The sequence below is a fragment of the Hippoglossus hippoglossus genome, chromosome 19, assembly GCF_009819705.1.
Source record: "Hippoglossus hippoglossus isolate fHipHip1 chromosome 19, fHipHip1.pri, whole genome shotgun sequence".
NCBI lineage: Eukaryota > Metazoa > Chordata > Actinopteri > Pleuronectiformes > Pleuronectidae > Hippoglossus > Hippoglossus hippoglossus.
The window spans coordinates 2,452,198-2,471,619 of record NC_047169.1 but is presented as its reverse complement, the minus strand read 5'-3'; the positions used below and the strand labels follow the sequence as shown (position 1 = coordinate 2,471,619).

At 44.1% G+C, this 19,422-nt stretch overlaps 1 protein-coding gene across 2 annotated transcripts in view; it reads right to left on the bottom strand.

The window, feature by feature from the left end:
* myo1d (myosin 1D) overlaps positions 1-19,422 on the bottom strand; it is a 68,212-nt gene that overhangs the window by 46,146 nt on the left and 2,644 nt on the right. For both annotated transcript variants that reach the window (XR_004612077.1, XM_034569660.1), the window contains exons 2-9: positions 4,559-4,767; positions 3,866-3,959; positions 2,712-2,877; positions 2,478-2,531; positions 2,098-2,193; positions 1,830-1,946; positions 628-831; positions 137-282 (exon numbers count right to left, since the gene is read on the bottom strand). Coding sequence is in view for 1 of the 2 variants with exons in the window: in XM_034569660.1 (XP_034425551.1) it covers positions 137-282; positions 628-831; positions 1,830-1,946; positions 2,098-2,193; positions 2,478-2,531; positions 2,712-2,877; positions 3,866-3,959; positions 4,559-4,767 (1,086 nt within the window). In the remaining variant the exon portion in view is untranslated. The remainder of the gene's footprint in view (positions 1-136; positions 283-627; positions 832-1,829; positions 1,947-2,097; positions 2,194-2,477; positions 2,532-2,711; positions 2,878-3,865; positions 3,960-4,558; positions 4,768-19,422) is intronic.

The following is a 19,422-nucleotide window of genomic DNA, read 5'->3' as shown; positions in this document are numbered from 1 at the left end:
TCAAGATTTGAGATTTAAATTGTTTTGTTTGGTCGAATAATGAAATAGACTTATAATAATAATAATAATAATTATTCTATTCTATTAATATTCTCCTTCAGTGGCCCCAACACTCCGTCGTTAATCTAATCCCAACCTGTTGTTCTGGAAAATCTCGAAGCCGTAGATGTCCAGGACCCCGATGACCGTGTTCTTCCCGTGGACTCTGGCGTCGTAGTTCTTCACCTCGATCACGTCATTGATTCGTCCGACGATCCAGCAGAACAGACGCTCGTACATGGCCTGAGGGTGACGAGATAATAATCGGTGTAAGACGTGCGTAATGTAGCGTTTGGCTGCCGGCCGGTGAGCCAGAGCGCTTTGCTCAAGGGCACAGAGGAGTCAACCACACACTTACGGATGAACAGTTAGCAGTTAAAACGTCAACACACATGTGAGTCACACTTTGGTTTCCAGCCCACGGAGCTGGTGTTGAAGCTGCCTCTGATCTGGAGTCATAACATCGTGACTCATCCTCGAGTGAAAATAACTCTTAAGGCCAGGCCAACGCCGGTTATTACAGCAGCCGGACCGACCACAGACAACATGGAGTCTTTCTGTCTTTACAACAACAACAACAACAACAACCTTGGCCAGAGCGTCCCGTCCGTAGCCGGCCTCCTGCGCCGTGTGCTGCTTCTCGATGACGTCTCGCCCCGTGGCCACGGTGCGGTACAGCAGGGCCTTCTCCACGTTCTCCTCCTTGGTGGACAGCAGCTCCCTGATCACAGACACCAGCTTCGGGTTCTCGATCAAGGTCACGTCTCCGTCCACCCCGAAGGTCATATTTCCCTGGAGGAGACAAAAAAAACTCCTTAGTTAGATTATGATTGGATTATGTTTTCTTTGCTGTTTGTCTGGATTTAGTAAAAACTACAGAACTGATTTTGTTGACACTTTTGGAGCAGATTCAATTAAAGGGGCAGAGACATATTATGGGCTAACTGCTAATTGGCTCTAGTTTGGTTAATCCTCCCTATTTGTTGACATAAAGGGAATAAACATATTTCTTAAAATATCAAGGTTCTATCTAGTGAAGGGCTTTTTAAAATTACAGAGTTACAGAGAAAAAAGAGACAGTCTGCAACTGAAACACTTACAATTAATTAGAAGAACTTCTAATTATTACTACTGTTTACAAGCAAACATACAATTCAACAAGAAAAAATTAAGTTTAAAGTACTAAATAAATCATGACTGCATCTTGATTTGTCTTTAAATGGAGCTAATGAAGCTATTTTTAGGAAATTCCTCAGAAAATAAAGACCTAATAACCATTTTAATCGTTTCTCCTATAATTAGCACGAGTTGCATAATTGTTTAAAACTAAACTATTGAGTTGTAAGGAATTTAGGGACCCACGGGATAAAATTAAATGTGAGCTGTACGGGTAAAGAATATAATGATAAAAGAACTCAGACATCCACCAAGGCCAAACAATCCAAGTTCTCATAGTAGAAACATAAAAGAAAGTGGTCTGATGTGTGTGAAGTGAATTATTGGTCGTAAAACTTAGATAGATAAAGTAATAAATTCACAGTCTTGGATCTGTGATCTGCGTCAAACATTAACGGGTTCTTCTCAGAGCAAAGTGCTTTTCCTTCACTAGGTTTCGTGGAAATTGATTCAGTAGTTTTTGCATAATCCTGCTGACAAATAAACAAATAAACAAACAAATACACAAACAAATAAACACCGGTGAACAGATGCTTTTCTAAATCCTTGGCAAAGTCAACTGGGTCACAGCTGGAGTAGGAAAGGAACAGGGACTGGTTTTAATGGAGTTTTACCAGATGTAGGATGGTGGCCAGGATCTTGTACACGGTCTGAATCTCGTCCCCTGTGAAACCGATCACTTTCATGGCGTCGGCCACAGCTTTGAGATCAGCGCCGTCGTTGATGCTCGACTGGAGAGAGAAAGAAATGTTGGAGGAGGATGAAAACCAAAAGAATATCACATTTTCAACAGCTGATCTGTGACGTCTGGAAATCAAAAATGTTTCCACATGTGAAAACTTTACAGAGATGTTTGCACATGGGCAGATTTTTAAAGTTGACCTTGATCTGGCCTCCGACTTTGATGTAGTTGTAGGCGGTCGGGTCTTTCTGGACGTGGAGAGAGCGCAGCAAGGAGTCTGGAGATCCTCTGAGCAGCTGGTGGACCAACAGAAAACACACTTAAAAACACGTCATGAAGTACTTCTTGATGTTAATACACAGTGCAAATATATTGATCAAGATGTAAACTGTGAATTCTATCAAATCTACTCTTAGACCTCGTTCAGACCTGGTATTAAAATCCGTCCTGTGTGGTCGGCGCTAAGTTCCAAACCCGAATGTGTCCGTGTTGTGAGATCCGATCTAACAGTTTGTTGAATACTGTTGCTGGGACTCGGAGTCTTTGTGCAAAAACTAAAACTTCCTGGTTTCCATCTCACCTGATAGAAGGAGTGAAAGCTCCTCTCTCCTTCCTGCTGGAAAATCACCCTGGACTGTTGAGGGGGAAACAACAAAACACCAAACAGTCACATCAGAGCTGCCTCAACACCTCTGATCAACAGAAAGACAGGGAGGTTTGTACAACTAAGTACTTTACGAGTTGAAAAGTTGTAGGAAATGGAAAGTTTGGATCATGACTCCTACATGTAGTGAAGACATCTACTGAGTTTTACCTTCTCCAGCAGGTAGTTGTTGATGTGGCCTCCGATGGGATCCCCTTTGAAGTCAAAGTTGATGTCCATGTACTTGCCGAAGCGGCTGGAGTTGTCGTTGCGGCTGGTCTTGGCGTTGCCGAAGGCCTCCAACACGCAGTTGGATTTGAGCAGCATGTTTTTCACCCTGAGGGGGGGGGGGGGGGGGGGGGGGGGGGGGGGGGGGGGGCAGGACCACGATGAAGGAGACATAATAAAACTACAGCAACAATTTCCATGAAACTTGGTGGACGGATGTGGAATGAACTTAAATTCTTAAACTCTTAAATTTAATTTTCGGTGCAGATCCAGGTTTTATTTACTTTTCTTGAACAATTCATGGATCTTGATAAAAAAGAACACACATGGTTCCAGGACTTATTTTCACGAGTGTGTGGAATTTGGTGCAGATCCAAATAAAAATCTGGATCAAGTGAATTTAAATCTGGTTTCAAAAGGAGAGACAGGTGGAGATCTGTGCTCCATCTCTGACCTACATCTCCAAATCCTCTTGTTTTCCTCAGGTCGATTTCAACAGAAGGAAATTCCAACCCACGACCATTGTGTCATATGTTGTGAGACCTGCTCTATTTACAGGAACAGCCCTCCCACACACAACCACACACACACAAACACACACACACAACCACACACACTAGTATCTAAAGTCGAGCTGAGGTGGAACCGTATCTCAGTTTGATCTCAGAACATTTGACTGACAGCTTTAATCCTCAGAATGTGACAAAGACTTCGCACTGGAACAGATGTGATAAGATAATAACAATGACCTGGAGCACAAGTCGTTCCCTTGTCTGGTGGAAAATTCAACATCCAGGAAATCAGATATTAACTCTCTGAAGCCGAGTCAGGCACTAAAGAGACAGTTTTTATTACGGGTACAAACTTAATAAAACATTCAGCGTACTTGATTTACAATCTGTGATACGAAGAATTAAAACAGCCTGTGTATCTGCTGTGTATCGCAGCTGTTAGCTGAGGTGCAAATGGGGGTTTTGAGTTAAAAATCCAGAGATAAAATAACTGATCTGATAACATTCACCACTTTATCACCAAACTCCAGCCGTGCACGGCCTCTCGTGTGTTCAGGCTGAACAGTGTCAACAGGAGCAGCTCACCTCTCAACCTCCGCCCTCTGGTTGGGATTAGTGATGGCAGCTATGTACTGCATGATGTACTTGCTGGCTTCCGTCTTTCCGGCTCCACTTTCCCCTGAGATGTTAAAAAACAAGGAAACAACAGAGAGCGTTAAAGACTCGGTAAAAATAATAATAAATAGTTAAATTAAACCAGCAGACCTCATGTGCTTTAAAAAGTTACAAAGCAAAACCTGATTTGTTCTTTGTCTGTTTCATAATAGTTTTAGTTTACTTCAACACACGTGGAAGTAAAAAGGAGCAGGAAGAAGAAAGATCTTATATTAACTTCCCCTTTCATATTAATAACATCACACTGATACACTCAGTTATTCATTAATCAATATCCACCATAAAAAAACACCTGTTTTTATTACGTCTTTACTGTGTGAAACTAAATATTTAGTCCAACATCACATCTGTTTTATTGGAATGAGGGTTTAGAGGGGCTCAGCTCCGCCTCTGACCACCGGGTGGCGCTTCATCCTCTGTGTGGTTCCTCCATGCTGCCACAACATGAAATACTGAATTCAGAATTTCTCATATTATTGAATAAGTTTACAGAAATATTCAAAACAGGACTAATTCACTGTGATTGATGAGTAAAACTTTTGTTAAAAGTTAAACATCTCAGTGTTTAGCTACTACAGGGGGGGGCGGGGCTTCTGGTGTCACCTGAGATGACGATGCACGTGTCCTTGTTCCGCCTCTTCATGGCTTTGTACGCCGCGTCGGCGATGGCGAAGAGGTGCGGCGGCCTCTCGTACAGCTCGCGGCCCTTGTACTGCTCCACGGTGTCGCGGCCGTAGATGTTCATGGCACGGTACGGGTTGACGGACACGACCACCTCTCCGATGTACGAGTAGATCCTCCCCTTCTCGAACCTGACCGCACAACGAAAGGAGGATGTGGAAAGTCGGATTAAAGATGGAAGAACAATGGCTCCAACAAATGATTTTCTACATCATCGTTAAGTTTGAGGAATTCGTTTTCTTATAAAGTGTTGGACTGTTCTCATCCGGACAGAATTATCTGCCCCAACATTCACAGACTATTTGAAACTCTCGTGAAACTCAAGGAATCAGAAGTCGAAAGTTGAAGTGGAAACAATTCCATTATTATCGAGTTCTGCTCCAGAAATGACGGACAAATAAACATATTGATAACTGAACAAAGAAATCACAGATCAATATCACACTGTACTGCGAGACACAACTTGTCACAAAAGTTGTCCACCTTTGATAAATAATGATCATTTTTATTATAAAATAATTTAAGTCAATAGAAAAGTTTGTGTATCAGTAATTTATTAACATTTACTTTATTTTACATTATTATTCTGTGATAAAACTACTAACTGTGATCATTTTGTTCACTATAATCGAGCTACATAATTTTCATCTCTACAAGACAGCGAGGTGAGAGAGAGCCTCAGTTTAATGTGTGTTATCTAACATGATGCACCAGGGGAAATAAAACAGAAACTCCTCTACTGGCACCACCTCAGTTTATCCCCCCCCCGATACCTGCCTATTGTAACAGGGAGGTGAAACACCGACAGAGCTTGTGACCCGACACCAGTGTTAGATCTCACTCATGATCTCCTGAAAAGGCCGAATGTGAGAAAATCTCTGCAGCAGGTTCCAAACTCTGCTGGAAAGTCTGGACCCGGCAAAGTGGAGGCTGGTGGTTTCGGTTCAACTCTCACATGTGGGTGTAATGTTCAGGTGAACGCATACTTCTCCTCTCACACTCCCTCTTCCTGTGCCTCTCTCTCTCTCTCTCTCTCTCTCTCTCTCTCTCTCTGTCTCGCTCACACAATCCCTCTGTCTCTCGGCCCGAGGCCGCCTGCCTCACTTCCTTCCTCTCCGAAGACCATCCCAGTTTCTCTGCACAGAAGAATGATCCCTTTCTTCACAGCTGCCAACCCTCTGCCGCTGCCTCGCTCAACAAGGCCACAAGCACATTGCTCCAAAACGTTCCCAATAGCTCGAGGTGAAGTGTTTGTGATTGCGGGTTCGAGGCGAGAGCCAGAAAACCTCAATCAGTCATATTTGTTTAAAGACCGGCCACATATCGAAACTCGCTCATATAAGAGCAAATCAAACGTCGCAGAGTCGTCAAATGTAGTTGGAATAAAGAGAAAAACATTAACAGGGGATGACTTGACCCTTTTAATCCGTCTTATCTTCTCTAAACTCTAAAATGGTCTTAGCAAAACATTTGGGCACCGATGATAAAAATAGGATGTTTCCAGTGCAGACAAAAGTAAAGATAAAAGTGCAGAAAGCGCTATTTTTAAAAAGAAGTTTCCATTAGATTGAATCTTCCAGGCACAAAGGTTCACATGCAAAGTTCCACGGACGGGAATCTGTGGTCATTTCTTCATGCATCCATCAGAAGACAGGACAGAGGAGGGGAGTGTGTGTGTGTGTGTGTGTGTGTGTGTGTGTGTGTGTGTGTGTGTGTGTGTGTCAGTGAGCTCATCCTCGTGTGTTCAGATTCACATGCGAGTTTTCACACTGTGCACAAACCGGCACTGAACGGTGACGCTCGTGTTTAGTGTTTGAATCAAGTGGCTGTTTCTATATTTTAAAACCAACTTAGATACTTGTTTGTTAACTTGAGGGAAAACTTTGCAGAAATTAAACAAATGCATGAAAAGCTTCTGCAACTGGAATTGATTATCGTGCAAAAATACCAAACAATCCCTATATTTCTAAAATTAATGGTTAAAAAGTATAGTTTGCAGATATATATCAATAAAAAAAACTAATATTTAACAGAGAAAACAATGCAGAAATATGTGCATTTAAAAGTTAATAAGAAAAAGGAATTGAATAAATAAATACTTTGTTTATTTAGCTAATATTTGGTTGCATTCAAATGTTGTATTCATAGTTACTTATAATAAAGTTTATGGTTAAACTGTAAGATATGAAGCTCAAATTACATTTCTTTGCCATAAGGTTTTGATAACGACATCTTAGTAATAATAATTATTTATTCTTTTTATACATATATCGATATATTGATATCAGACCTTTTCAGTCTCCAAACATCCACATCTGTCGGCCTCTAATTATAAGTTGAGTTAAACACACGGACACATAGTCCCTTAAGTTAAATTATTATATATAAAATAATATTGACCAGTCAGTGTCACACTGTGCACACTCAGCACGCTAATGCTAACTGCAGTGAATAAGCAGATATAGTTTATACAGTGCAAGCAGCTACGCTAACTCGCTGGTTCTTCCTCCCTTGGTGCCACAGACAAGTCTCATTGTGCCGGGACGCTGCCGTGTGCCCGCTCCATTGTTCACACGTCAATCGGACGTCTTTGTCTGAGACGCCGTCTCCCTCTGCACGGGCCGACACAGCGAGCTGCCCACACAACGCACATACATACAATGGCCTCTGCTGGGGGGGGTGTGAACAATGGTTTACATGACGGGAGGGGTCCCAGCTGTGCATGGAGGGAAGGTGACATTGTCTATATCCTGACATCTGGGGGGAACTAAGAGTTCTTACAACGCAGGTGAACTGTGGAATAAGTTCCTGCTGGTTGTTTTGGGAGAAATCCAGTTTTTAAAAACACAACCCAGCAGCCGCAGGGATAAGCTGCGAAGCTGCTGTTAGTCCAAACAAGAGCAGCGATGATGAGGAGGAGGAGACAGAAGTGGAACAGCAGCAGATTATCTCCTCGTCCTTCATCCTTCCGAGAACGACCCCGAGGTCCAAACACCGAGTAACCACAACACGTGCTGAAGAGCTCAGGACAATATGAGCCACAGATAACGGACCAACAGAGGACACGACGTGCACACACACACAAACACACACCTTCTTGTACATATTACTTATTGATTTCTTCATTGCTACGATGTTTGACATGACATTTGCTGCTTTTGTTATTGTTTCGACTAAGAGACCCCTAGCGGCCGAAGTTACATGTTGTACATTGAAATCAAAACAAACGTATCTGCTCGAGTTGAACGTAACTCGCAGAAGCTGCAGGCCGATGATGGTTTTAAATCGTACACGATGAAGTTCAGGACTTTTCATGTCTGAATGACTCAGCCTGTGTCTCTGCAACTATTCATTTTTGCTGTCTGGGTTTTTAAACAACCGTGAAGCAGAGACAGACGGAGTCGTATAAAATGCCACAACTACAGCAGCAGTGTGTCCGGCCCCCGGGGCAGAGATGTTTTTATTTTTCATTATTTACCTCTCGATTCTTTTTCTCATCTTCTCTCTTTTTGTGGGGAGGGGGGGGGGGGGGGGGGGGGGGGTAGGAGGGACTGCTGGTGAGGACAAGTCATAAATCACTCACACTGCTCCCTCAAGTTAACCATAAAAAAGACCCACCCAAACAAGATTGGAGACAGCGGTTGTGCTCGGGTTTGCTCTGTAATTCATATCTGAGGAGTTTGGTGTGTGTGTCTGTGTGTGTCTGTGTCTGAGTCTGCGTGTGTGAGTGTGTGTGTGTGTGTGTGTGAGAGACATTAGGGTTCCTCAGATGTTTTAGCGCAGACAAAGTTCCTCGGCAGAGTAATTTCCTCTCTGTTTTTGTGTGAAACAAATCTTTGAAGTCACTTTTTTAACATTGTGTGTGTGTTGTGCTGTAAGTGCCCCTCTGAAGGTCCCAGTTGTGAAGTTGTTGTTCCGCCTTGTGTGTTCTTCATGAGCTTTAAAGTCGGAACGGGGAAAGAACATATGAACAAAATGTGTCTTATCATGTGTTTAGCAACTTTAACACCTTGACTAATATTTAAGTAATAACGAACAACAAAGAAAAAGGATCAGGTGTAAAAAGCACATGAATAATTGAAATCGTTAATCATAAAAACATCTGTATGAGCTGAGAGGAATAATTTGTTTTAACAGGGTTTTTATTGTTGCTCTAGCCGGACTGGAGGATGCACGGCTTCATACGGCAGAGTCCTGTCTTTGTCTTTACATCTTTGCTCTCAGTGTTTTGCAGCATATTGCCGAGCAGTCCGGTCGCGTCGCCAACTTCCGAGTGTTGAAATACTGTAAAACACCAAACTCGCACTGACTCGGGTATGAAGGCAGACGAATTCAAGGTGCAGCACAGTGACATGTGGCAGGTGGTTCTGGTGCATCGTGTGTCTGGTGAGAGCAGGAGAGCGAGATGGGGAAACACCGGCGCCAAGAGCCTCTCCAGCATCTTTATGATAGAATAAGAATTATATCAAAGCTGTTCATACTTGCAGTATTTGCTACATTTTTAAACCGGCCTCTCTTAATGTTCCAGATAACTCTGGTGTTGGGTACATAGGACTTTTATATATTATACTTTTATTATTATTATTATTATTATACGTAGCAGCTCCTCAGCAGGGCCACTCAACTCCTGGTCCAGGCGTTCTACATAGGTGGGTCATGTTGATGTCAATGAATAAATAAATAAATAGCGTTTCTTTGTCCTTTGACTTCGCCCTGACTCCACCTCTTCGTTCTCTCTGTCGCTCTCTGATCTCCTGGCAGCGATTGGGTGGGTACGGTCTTTGGCCTGAGATCACACGGCTGCAGGTCAGATCACTTTAGACCCACTTCCCCTCACAGCTGGACGGACAGAGATGAAAAGCAGGAAATAGCTGGACGATGCGGAGGGAGAGAGTTTATAGTTTCTATTTAATTCAGCCCTGCAGCTTTTCACAGCGTCGAACTTGAACTCGCTTCAAACTCTCAACGTTTCTAACCTGTGGTGGTCCACGGTCAGAAAATTAGAGAACAGATGTGCGCTGTTGCCAAATTTAAAATCAGATTCAGTTTCCATGCACCTATTAATAGCATTTCTGTGAGACTATTATGACCCATAAGGTTCTGTAATCTCTGTCCCGTGTGTCATTTAAATCCTGCTAAATGAGAGTGGAACAGATGGATGAGGCCTGGATCTCAGCTCACACGCTCCAGCTCTCTCCTCTACTCGCCTCCTATCGTCTCTTCTTCTCTTATCCCTTCATGTCGCATCTTCTCATTCAGCGTCTGCTTTTCACATCTCATCTGTTTGCGATTCGTCTCTTCTCTCCTTTGTTATTTCTGCTCTCTGCCAATCACATCTGTGCAGCTTCACAGGGATTTGTGCTGATATTAAATGGTTTGATTGTGGTTTGCTTTATCCAGTTGTGTGATGCATTTCCTGTTGGGCTGAAAAAATGAAAACCACTGTGCTAGACCGACACACCCAATGGTGATATTTGTATAAATAAAGTGATTTTGTCTGAACCTCTTCTGGGACAAGTCGAACTGGAAAGAAAGAAAGAAAGAAGTCTTTGCTTTGCTGACGAGTTTTAATCTTGGACCACGTGGCGGTGTAAACAGGAAGCATCTGGATGTTAATTCCAGAAAGAGATCGGCTACAAACGAGAAGCAGCGATGATGAAAAAGTAAAATCCAGAATTTAACTGAGCAGCTGTGAGCAAAGACAAACAGGGTCAGAAACGATTATTATTAATTAGTTTCCTTCCTGATGGGGTCATGTGATAGCGTCTACGTCATCGTCTCCAGACATCTCCGTTTCTGTTCGTCCAGACAAAAAACGCAGCCGCGAACTTTTCAAACTGAATCAGAGCCAGCAGCGTTCACACAGTTCTGTTTTAGCAAAAAACATAGTCGCGTGGATGTCGTCTGAGTTTCACACAATTTCCTTTTTCCTCGCTCTTGTTTTCATTTTGCGGAGCCACCAGAGTCGAGTCAAAGTTCTCCACCTCTTCCCTCCTCCATGTACGGCGTGTGGCCGAGGCCTCCTCCAGTCCGCAGACATCTGGGTTCTGCGTTAGGGGGATTTTTTCCGCTGCTCTTTAATGCTCAGTGCGAACCAGCAGCTCCGTCTGCAGGAGACGCAGCGGCTCATCAACACATCCTCCCTCCCACCGACCCACGTTAATCTTCTGAATCAGAGGAGTCAGTCTGCTGCTCCCGGCACAGAGGGTCCTAAACAGAGGCGGATTATGTAAGACTTTCATGAAAGACTTTTTTTTTTTTAATGACCTTCACACTCAAGATCCCAAAAAAAGAAATTCCTCAACTATTACAGCAACAGCTTCAGTGCAAAGACGAGTGAGACAATCTCCGTCCAGACGCTTTAGCGCCGTGACCTGGGATTCAAACCATCACCCGGGGCTGGATTCAAATACATGAGATGGTTACCATGGTCACCAGAACTCTATAGAGACGCCCTCCCTCCCTTTTTTTCACTTGCTCGACACCACAGACGTTAGATTCAGTTCAGATTCCACAACAGCAGATTAAAAAGCCCCAATTATAAACTTTGTGTTCTGCCAAGTTCAGTTTAAGTGGATTTTGACTTTTTAATCGACACTCATGGCGACAGGAAGTGATTCAAACCGAAGTCACGTGGATCCTGCGCGGAGAACAATCCTCTTCAAATGGGCGCAGGAGTTCGACCGGCACACTCGCCGGACCACGGGCCAAAACACGCTCGGCAGCATGTGTTCCTCCCATTCACACTACAGGATGTCCTCAAGAGGCCGGCAGCTCTGGGTCCTCACGGGAAATGGGAGCCATGTGTAAACAGGCTGCGGATCAGGTGGCCGACCCTCCTTTCTTTTACTGGGACTGCAGCCATCCACCACACCCCTTCACACACACACCCCTTCACACACACACCCCTTCACACACACACACACACACACACACACACACACACACACACACACACACACACACACACACACACACACACACACACACACACACACACACACACACACACACACACACACACACACACACACACAGAGCCGTTACCATGACAGGTATTTCAGAGTAAGAGGAGGATTATATCACCAAAAGTTAACAAAAGAATGTTCTGGTGAAAACAGGAAAATGTAGAGGTTGGGTTCTGTTGTGTTTTTGAAACCTGTTCACGCTTTAAAACACACTGATGGAACAACTGCAGTTGACTCAGAAACAAAAAGTGATGACTGGAGTAAAAGAGAATGAGGGGGTGGTGGTGGTGGGGGGGGAAAGAAAAAGGGAGAAAGGAACCGATCCAAAAGAACCAGACATTACTCAACGTGCTATTTCAGGAAAGTACTCGGATTTCTATTGAGGCCTGAGGGAGGACAGACAGGAGCGCAATAACACACAGATGGACAAAGAACAACGGCATGAACAGATGAAAGGAGGAACAAAGGACAGAAACCTGTCCCTCTAGTGAGTGCTGGAGTACTTACAATGTAAAAATACTCGATTACAATTTGAAAACCTGTGCAATTAAAGTACCCGATAAAGAGTTATTAGCAAAGTTTACTTTAAAACTTAACATAAATACTGACGAAAGTATTTAGCCCCCTGGTGGCTGGCTGCAGTACAGATCATAAACCCGGCCTCGTTTGGAGCCGGGACGTGGCCCAAGATAAAAAGGTCGAAGTGGACGTTGAATAAATGTTTCTCTAAGATGTTTTCTTTCGTTGTAGGTTCTCATCGCTCACATTGTTCAAGTGTTAATGTTCCTGATTGTATTTTTAATTACATATTAGATTAATAATTGGTGACACTGAAGCTGAAGCCTCATTTCTGGACATTTGGAGGAAGTGGAGACTCGTTGTCCCTCTTTATATAAAGTCTGTGGTTGGAATTGGAAGATGTCTTGTATTTTATAAGTTTATCATATGTTTAAATTAAATGTTAAAGTATGAAGCCACATCAAATACTCAAGTACAAGTACTTAGCTGCACTGGGGTGGGGGGATTGTTAGAGAGAAAACCTGAGCATTGTAAATAATCCAGTCCGGTGTGTGTGTCCCTGAGTCACTGTGACGCTGGCTGTGAAAGTGAGGACGAGAGAACAATGCAACGCTACGGGAAGCAAGGGGGTGACATCACCGCTGCCGAGGACACACAAACGTACACAAAAGAAAAAAAGGAAACACACCCTTGTGGTCGCGACAACCGCACACATGTGAGTCACTCGCATCATTAGGAGATTCCCAAACACGCCGTCATGCAACCCGAGTCCTGAAAACTTCAGGTTCACGTACAAGATAAGAGCGCCGCCTGAATGCATCGTGTGTGGGTGTGTGTGTGTGTGTGTGTGTGTGTGTGTGTGTGTGTGTGTGTGTGTGTGTGTGCTGGGAAGTTGTGTCTGGAGGTAATGTTGCAGAAAAACGACGTGTCTGCTTCTTACACCGTGAGACAGACGACTTTAACGTGACGCCTCCCAACATCAGAATCTCTGGGGAAACTGTACCAGCGACCAAGAGTGAAATTTATTCGTTCAGTCTCATTTCAAATATCTGGTTTGAAAAAAAACATTTGTATGAGACAACCACAGAAATACAAATAAAGCAGAAATACCAAATATTAGAGATATTCCAATACCAGCATCAGAAATGCCGGTTTCGGGCAAGTATGCAAATCATTGTAGTGATCTGATACCGAGTAGATTATCTTGACCCAGATATACAACCGCAATTTTCTTTTCCCGGACATCGTTTCTTCTCTGTTTATAGAGCCGTGAGGGAAAAGAAGGTATTTCCGGTTGTGTGGTGTTCGCAACTTTTCAAGACCCACAAGTAAAACTGCGACGTGGACCATGCAACACAGGGTTAGAAGCAACCGGCCGTTAAAATACGTTATAGGCCTATATATTTAAATTAAATGTACTGGTACTTGGTATCAGGTGATATGCAAAGTCCAGGTATCGGAATCAGTATCAGGAACGGAAAAGTGAGTTCAAACCTCCACCAATGCACAACAGTTCCAATCAGGCTGCACCACATTTCCCACACTTACAGATAACAGTCGTATAAATATGTCTTTTCATCAAGATCTATGAATTTGTCTCTAGGAAATTGGTGAAAATGTCATAAACATCTAGAAATGTTAAAGAAAGTGATGCAAAACCTGACTCATATACAGGACCTGCTTTAAAACACACATTACATCGTACAGGGGGGTGAAGATATAAGGAACAAATGGAGAAAGACAGTGAGTAGATGAAAGGAAAAGAAACTATGACACGGGGCCACTAAAAAAAGACCCAGAGTAAAAACTAACCCGCTGCCGACCCCGCCTGCCAACTCAGTCCACAAATGAGACGTCTCTGGGAGCTGGTGAACTTATTTTAGAGGAGAATAAAGCTACAAGAGCACAGGCCCTGTTTATGTAAGGATGGTAATGTGTTTCAGATTACAGACGGTTGTATGGAAATTCTTGTGGCGAGACTGGACTGCTGGATTTCAGGGGAGCGGGCCTACGAGGCATTTTTTCTGAGAGCCGCTTCATGGGAGACTCTCCTACTTCTTGATTAGCCACAATCTCCAGGGGACGTCAGTCTGAGGCACAGAAGCAGCGTTTGTGTAATGACTTTTCATGAAGGTTCGACAAATAAAGCACAGAGAAGCAGATTCTACCATCGTCTGCTTCGGCTCGAGAAGCTTTAATCCTACGAGTGAAGCCGACAGCTCGGTCGCTGCTCGGTCGCTGCTCGTTGTGGCCACGAGCTACTGGACAAACGAAGAGGAAGATAGATATTTATCTTCCCGTCACTGACCAACAATATGAGGGAATAAACTTTAATAAGCAGGTTGGGATTAAAGAAACACGATCCGGCTTTGTTTTTCTCTACATGAAAACCACTTCGCTTGGACTCAACAGAATAAAACCTCATGTGTGGCTGCAGGGGGCGCTGTTGCTGCGAAAACATGACAGTGTTGCTTTAATATTCTTGGAGGCATCTGCTGCACGCTATCACCTGTTTGTATCTGTGCTGCAGGGAACGGACGTGTTAGGACTGTGTGCTCTGCGGGTGGACTTTGGTTTTATTGCGGAGAAACGAACAAAGGTGTGAAAAAAAGCAAATAGATCGAGCTGAGGTAAAGTTCCTGGTTTTAGAAACATTTCCGTGTCTGATGTTCGTACCTTTAACGTTAAAAAGAGAGGATGTGGCACAGACACATGTGGGGACAAGAATGTTTTCAGCTGTGAAAACAAGAGTTCAAGCTAAATTGCTGGACTCTATGTCACAGAGGACACATTTAACGTGTGACCCTCGACCCTTAGGTTTCAAACTTTCCTCTTGTACTTTGATCCTTTTGTTTATTCTGCAGGAGAAATGAAAAAGATGTCGTCACTTTCTGCACCGCACCACCTCTGCACTTTGAGCACTTGCAACAGGGGAGCCATTGTACTTTAGGAACACGTGAAAATAAAAGTGATTTTATGGTCCTATCCGGGATACACCAGAGATAGAGTGACAGAGTTACCTCACAAAGCTGGAACTGTTAGTCGCCTCAACCCAAAGCGCTTGTGTCTAATGTGCTACCTGAGAATATAAAATCCCATCACCATTACTTTTGAATCTGAAACTTTTATGTCCCGTCCGCTGCACGGAGGATTCCCAGCTCGGTTTGGAAGAGAAGCTGCAGGAAACAATGAAATGTGAGCAGCCCAGGCAGGGGAAATGCCAGCTTTCCTGCCGGCCTCATATTATTGGAGGCTTCCTGTTCAAAGTCCTTTTTAACTCCCCACCGATGGGTTCAAAGGTCAAATCACTTGGAGCCGTGATTCATGCGCTCAGACAAATGGCAGCTTTTTGGATCCTAGCACAATGTGTTCACTGACGGTGACGTGATATTCCGCAGATATGAATTATTATTTCAGGCAGACTTGAAAAACACAAGGAGGGTATCGTAAGGATTTTGTGGTTTTCCATGTTTTAATACACCCGGAGTTTGTCTTTCACACATGCAAAACACAGCGGGAGGTTTTCTGAACAGACGCGTTTACAACAGCAACAAACAAGGAGAATACAAACATCTCAGGATGAAGAGTTGTTGCCGTATACGTAGAAAACACGGAGGAAGATGTCAAGAGAGTTTATACGCTACATCCTGCCTCGGCAACAACCCTCCCCTGAACGCTCCGGAGATTTCTGTGTTGTTGTGAACGCGTCTGAGTGGAGAATCTCCTGCTGCGTTGTTCATGTGTGAAAGACAAACTCCAGACGCAATTCTGTGGACATTCTCCGGAGTTCATGTACGTCTCTCCCCTGTTCTAAGTGTTTTACAGTGTATTAGCTCTTTTCTCTATGAGAGGGGGCTATGTTTGGGTTCAGCATCTTGCCCAAGGACACTTTGGCATGCGGAGTGACGAAGACTGGGATTGAACCGTCGTCGAGGACGACTGCTCTACCCACCTCAGCCCCAGCCGTCTGTTTTTCTGACATCTACGGATATAAGGGACAGTTGGGCCTTGATATGCTGGACATTCTGATGCTGCTCATGTTTGTGTTTCCCTGTGTGATACGAGCTCCGGCCGTCGTGCCCCCCCCCCCCCCTGAGATTAAAACAAACAACCAATCCCGTGAAGCTCAAACCCCTGTCATGTTGCTCTTGACCTATTTTTCCTTCACCTGCACAAAAACAGCCCGTTTCTGTGGTGTTGTGCTTTCAGCCGTTGGAACATCGGCCGCCCATTTGGGAGAAGAATGTTAAAAATCCTTCCATAATTATTTGGGAAACACGCAGCAGTTTAGCAGGAATGTTTTTGTCCTGGATTCCTGAAGGACAGACAAAACCACCGCTGCCTCGTGAAAACATTTAGCAGCAGCCGAGCTGTGGCCGGCTGGCACACATACTGTAAACGTACAGGACGCTGTGCAGAGGAGCTTTACTCCAAACGGTTCAATCCTCCTCTAGTTATTTTACCTCTATTTGGACAGGTTCAAGTAGACACTACCGGGGAATTAACTCTCTCGTTCTCTTGTGGGGGGGGGGAACCAAACTGTACAGTACGCGAGACTTGTTTCATCCATGACAGCTTCAATTAAATGGTAATTTATAGACGGGGAGTTTTATAGAGAAAGTCTAAACACGTATTCTGACGCCGTAAGTCTCTCCCCATCTGTAAAACATTTTATTTTCCTGCCATGAGTCATCTTTAATCACATATCAAGACGGTTTCTCCCACATAAACACACGTGAGGCTCAGTGGGCTGAGGCCCTGAAGTCTTATCTGCTGACGGGTCAATTCAGGCAACATTCCCAAGACCCTACAGGAATTTGCCTTCAACTTTTATCCCACCAGACATCTCTGCAGAACGGCCCGGGCATCTGCGGGACTCTATTTAGAGACGGGGAGGCTCTCTGGAACAGGACACACAGTTCAACCTCAAGTCAAACAAAGTAAATGTCAAACTTGGTCGACCACGCTGAGGGAAAGCGAGCAATCTTTTCCAAATTACCCCTCACGGGCAGCCGCCGGGCAACTCGATTACCCGCGCAACATGGCAGGCATTTAACAAAACAAGTAGAAATCCCCCCGCACAGCAGCGAGATTCAGTGGGTTCCTCGCCAAAGTCAGGCACTGGGGGAGTTGTTAAGTGAAGGGTTGGCCCCACACCAAAGCCCCCCCCCTACACACTACAAATACAAATATTTGGGGGTTTTCACAAGTTCTGGAGGCGTGAGGAAAGTCTACCTCTCAAAGAGCAAGTCTGACAGAAACACATGCGAAACGCCTTGTTTGCACTTCTGGAGCTCGTAAAAAAACTGTCAAATAAATAAATTTGTTAAACGAGTCGAGATCTGAGGCTTTTTTACTATTGGACACATTTAACTGTGAGGTTCAAGTCCCACACACGGTGAGAAACACACCCAGGAGCGACGGGCGGATTGTTTAACTGAACCAGGACGTTTGGATTCCTCGAGCTGTCTGCATCCCTCCGTCAACCGGGTAACTCCCATTCAAGGAAAACACACTCACACACACACGCATGTATGCACGCACGCACCCTCGAGCAGCCAAAAGGAAGCGGCCCTCGCTGGTCACACCCTTTACAAATAACAATCTGTGCACGCCATCTGCAGAGCGAGACGTCGAGCTGGAGGAAAAGAAACCGAGTCGTGGAGGATGAGGCCTGATGCTGTCTGGTCACTCTCAGGTCGGCTCGACTACTAAAGCTACTGTTCACACATTGAAAAATGTACAAATACAATAACACTGTGACTTGTACACGTGGCACTTTGTCCTTTCCTATTATTCCAGCTCAAGTTTATACACTAGGCTCCAACTAACTCATTATCTGCTGGTTGCTTAACAGACTCTGAAACTTAAAAGCCACACACGTGAACAGTGGTAAAGAAAGTTCAGTTTCATTTCAAGAAAATCATTGACTATAAAATCTCCAGTGCAGAGAAACCAGGTAGGATGAACGCAGAGTTTTCTAACTTCACTCTGCCCCATACACTGTTTATAAAGAATCTCTGCACACAAACAATAAAATGGGTCTAATTCTCTCAGTAAATTGATTAATGGTTTGGTCTTTGAAACATGAAAGAAAAAGGGCTCAGCTTAGTCTCATATGAGCCAAAGAAAAGCAGCAAATCCTCACAATTAAGAAGATGGAAACATAAAGTGAGTGAAATCACCATTACGCCGGCTTAACGAGCCCCGGAGTACAAACACTACATCACCAGCCCGAGGGCAGAAACAGGAGGCGCAGCCACGATGAGATCGCTCCGCAGCTCGCTCTGCTTCGCCTTAGAAGGGAAACGAGGCAGCAGGAGAAAAAACGTCCAACCAGCATTTTTAAAATCCTCAAAATATTTATTCTACAAGTCATTATGCTGCCAGACGGCGTAAACCAGTGAGCAGGGACAGGGTTTGGAAATGTAATGCATCAACCACTGCAACAGGAATGACTGAGAAATCATAAAAACATTTTTAAAAGTTCATTTAATCAGCTGATATCAGAAATGTTTTACTACATAATATGAGGTTTGCCCCCAAAAAATCCAGATTGGTCCACATGTCCTTAAATCTGTCCTTTTTTACGACGACAACATAACTGATATGTCATTATGCTGTTAAACGTTTACTATATAACTTCGGCCACTAGGGGTCCCTCAATCAAAACAATAACAATACAACTAGCTTGATGATGTCATAAAGCAGCGTGGGATCATGGGAGTTGTTGTCTTCAAGCCGATGAAAATCTACCCGACGTGAAAAACCTGCAAAACATGTTCATGTGAGGTAACGTAGTTTTATTCACGCAACGTTTGAATAAAGCGGATATGACGCAGATAACAGGCGAACCAAAATGAATTGGGGATTTCTCTCTGGGTTTGAAAGTTGCTGGAAACATTTTGGATAATGTGACAACACAAGTCAACAAAACATACGACATAGGTTGTAAGAATTGTTGCATGTTCTGTCGTTAACGAGCCATTAAAGAGGAAGCTATCAGGTATTTCAATCACGTGAACACTCAATTATCTGCAGTCGTCTCCTGTAGAAACCTGCACCGATGATCTGACACCTGAACTAAACCGTGTACAGCCGCCACGTCCTGCAGGGGTAACTGCTGCAAAACTGCCGTCAGGGATCAGCTTCCACTTTCATCACAGATGGCAGAGGAGGTGGGGGGGGGGGGGGGGAGCTGATTCTGGGCCCATGTGAAACGTAACGCTCCCCCACGCTGCGCTCTTCATTCACAGAGAATGCTTTGACATCATGCTTTGACACCGAGCCACTGACAAC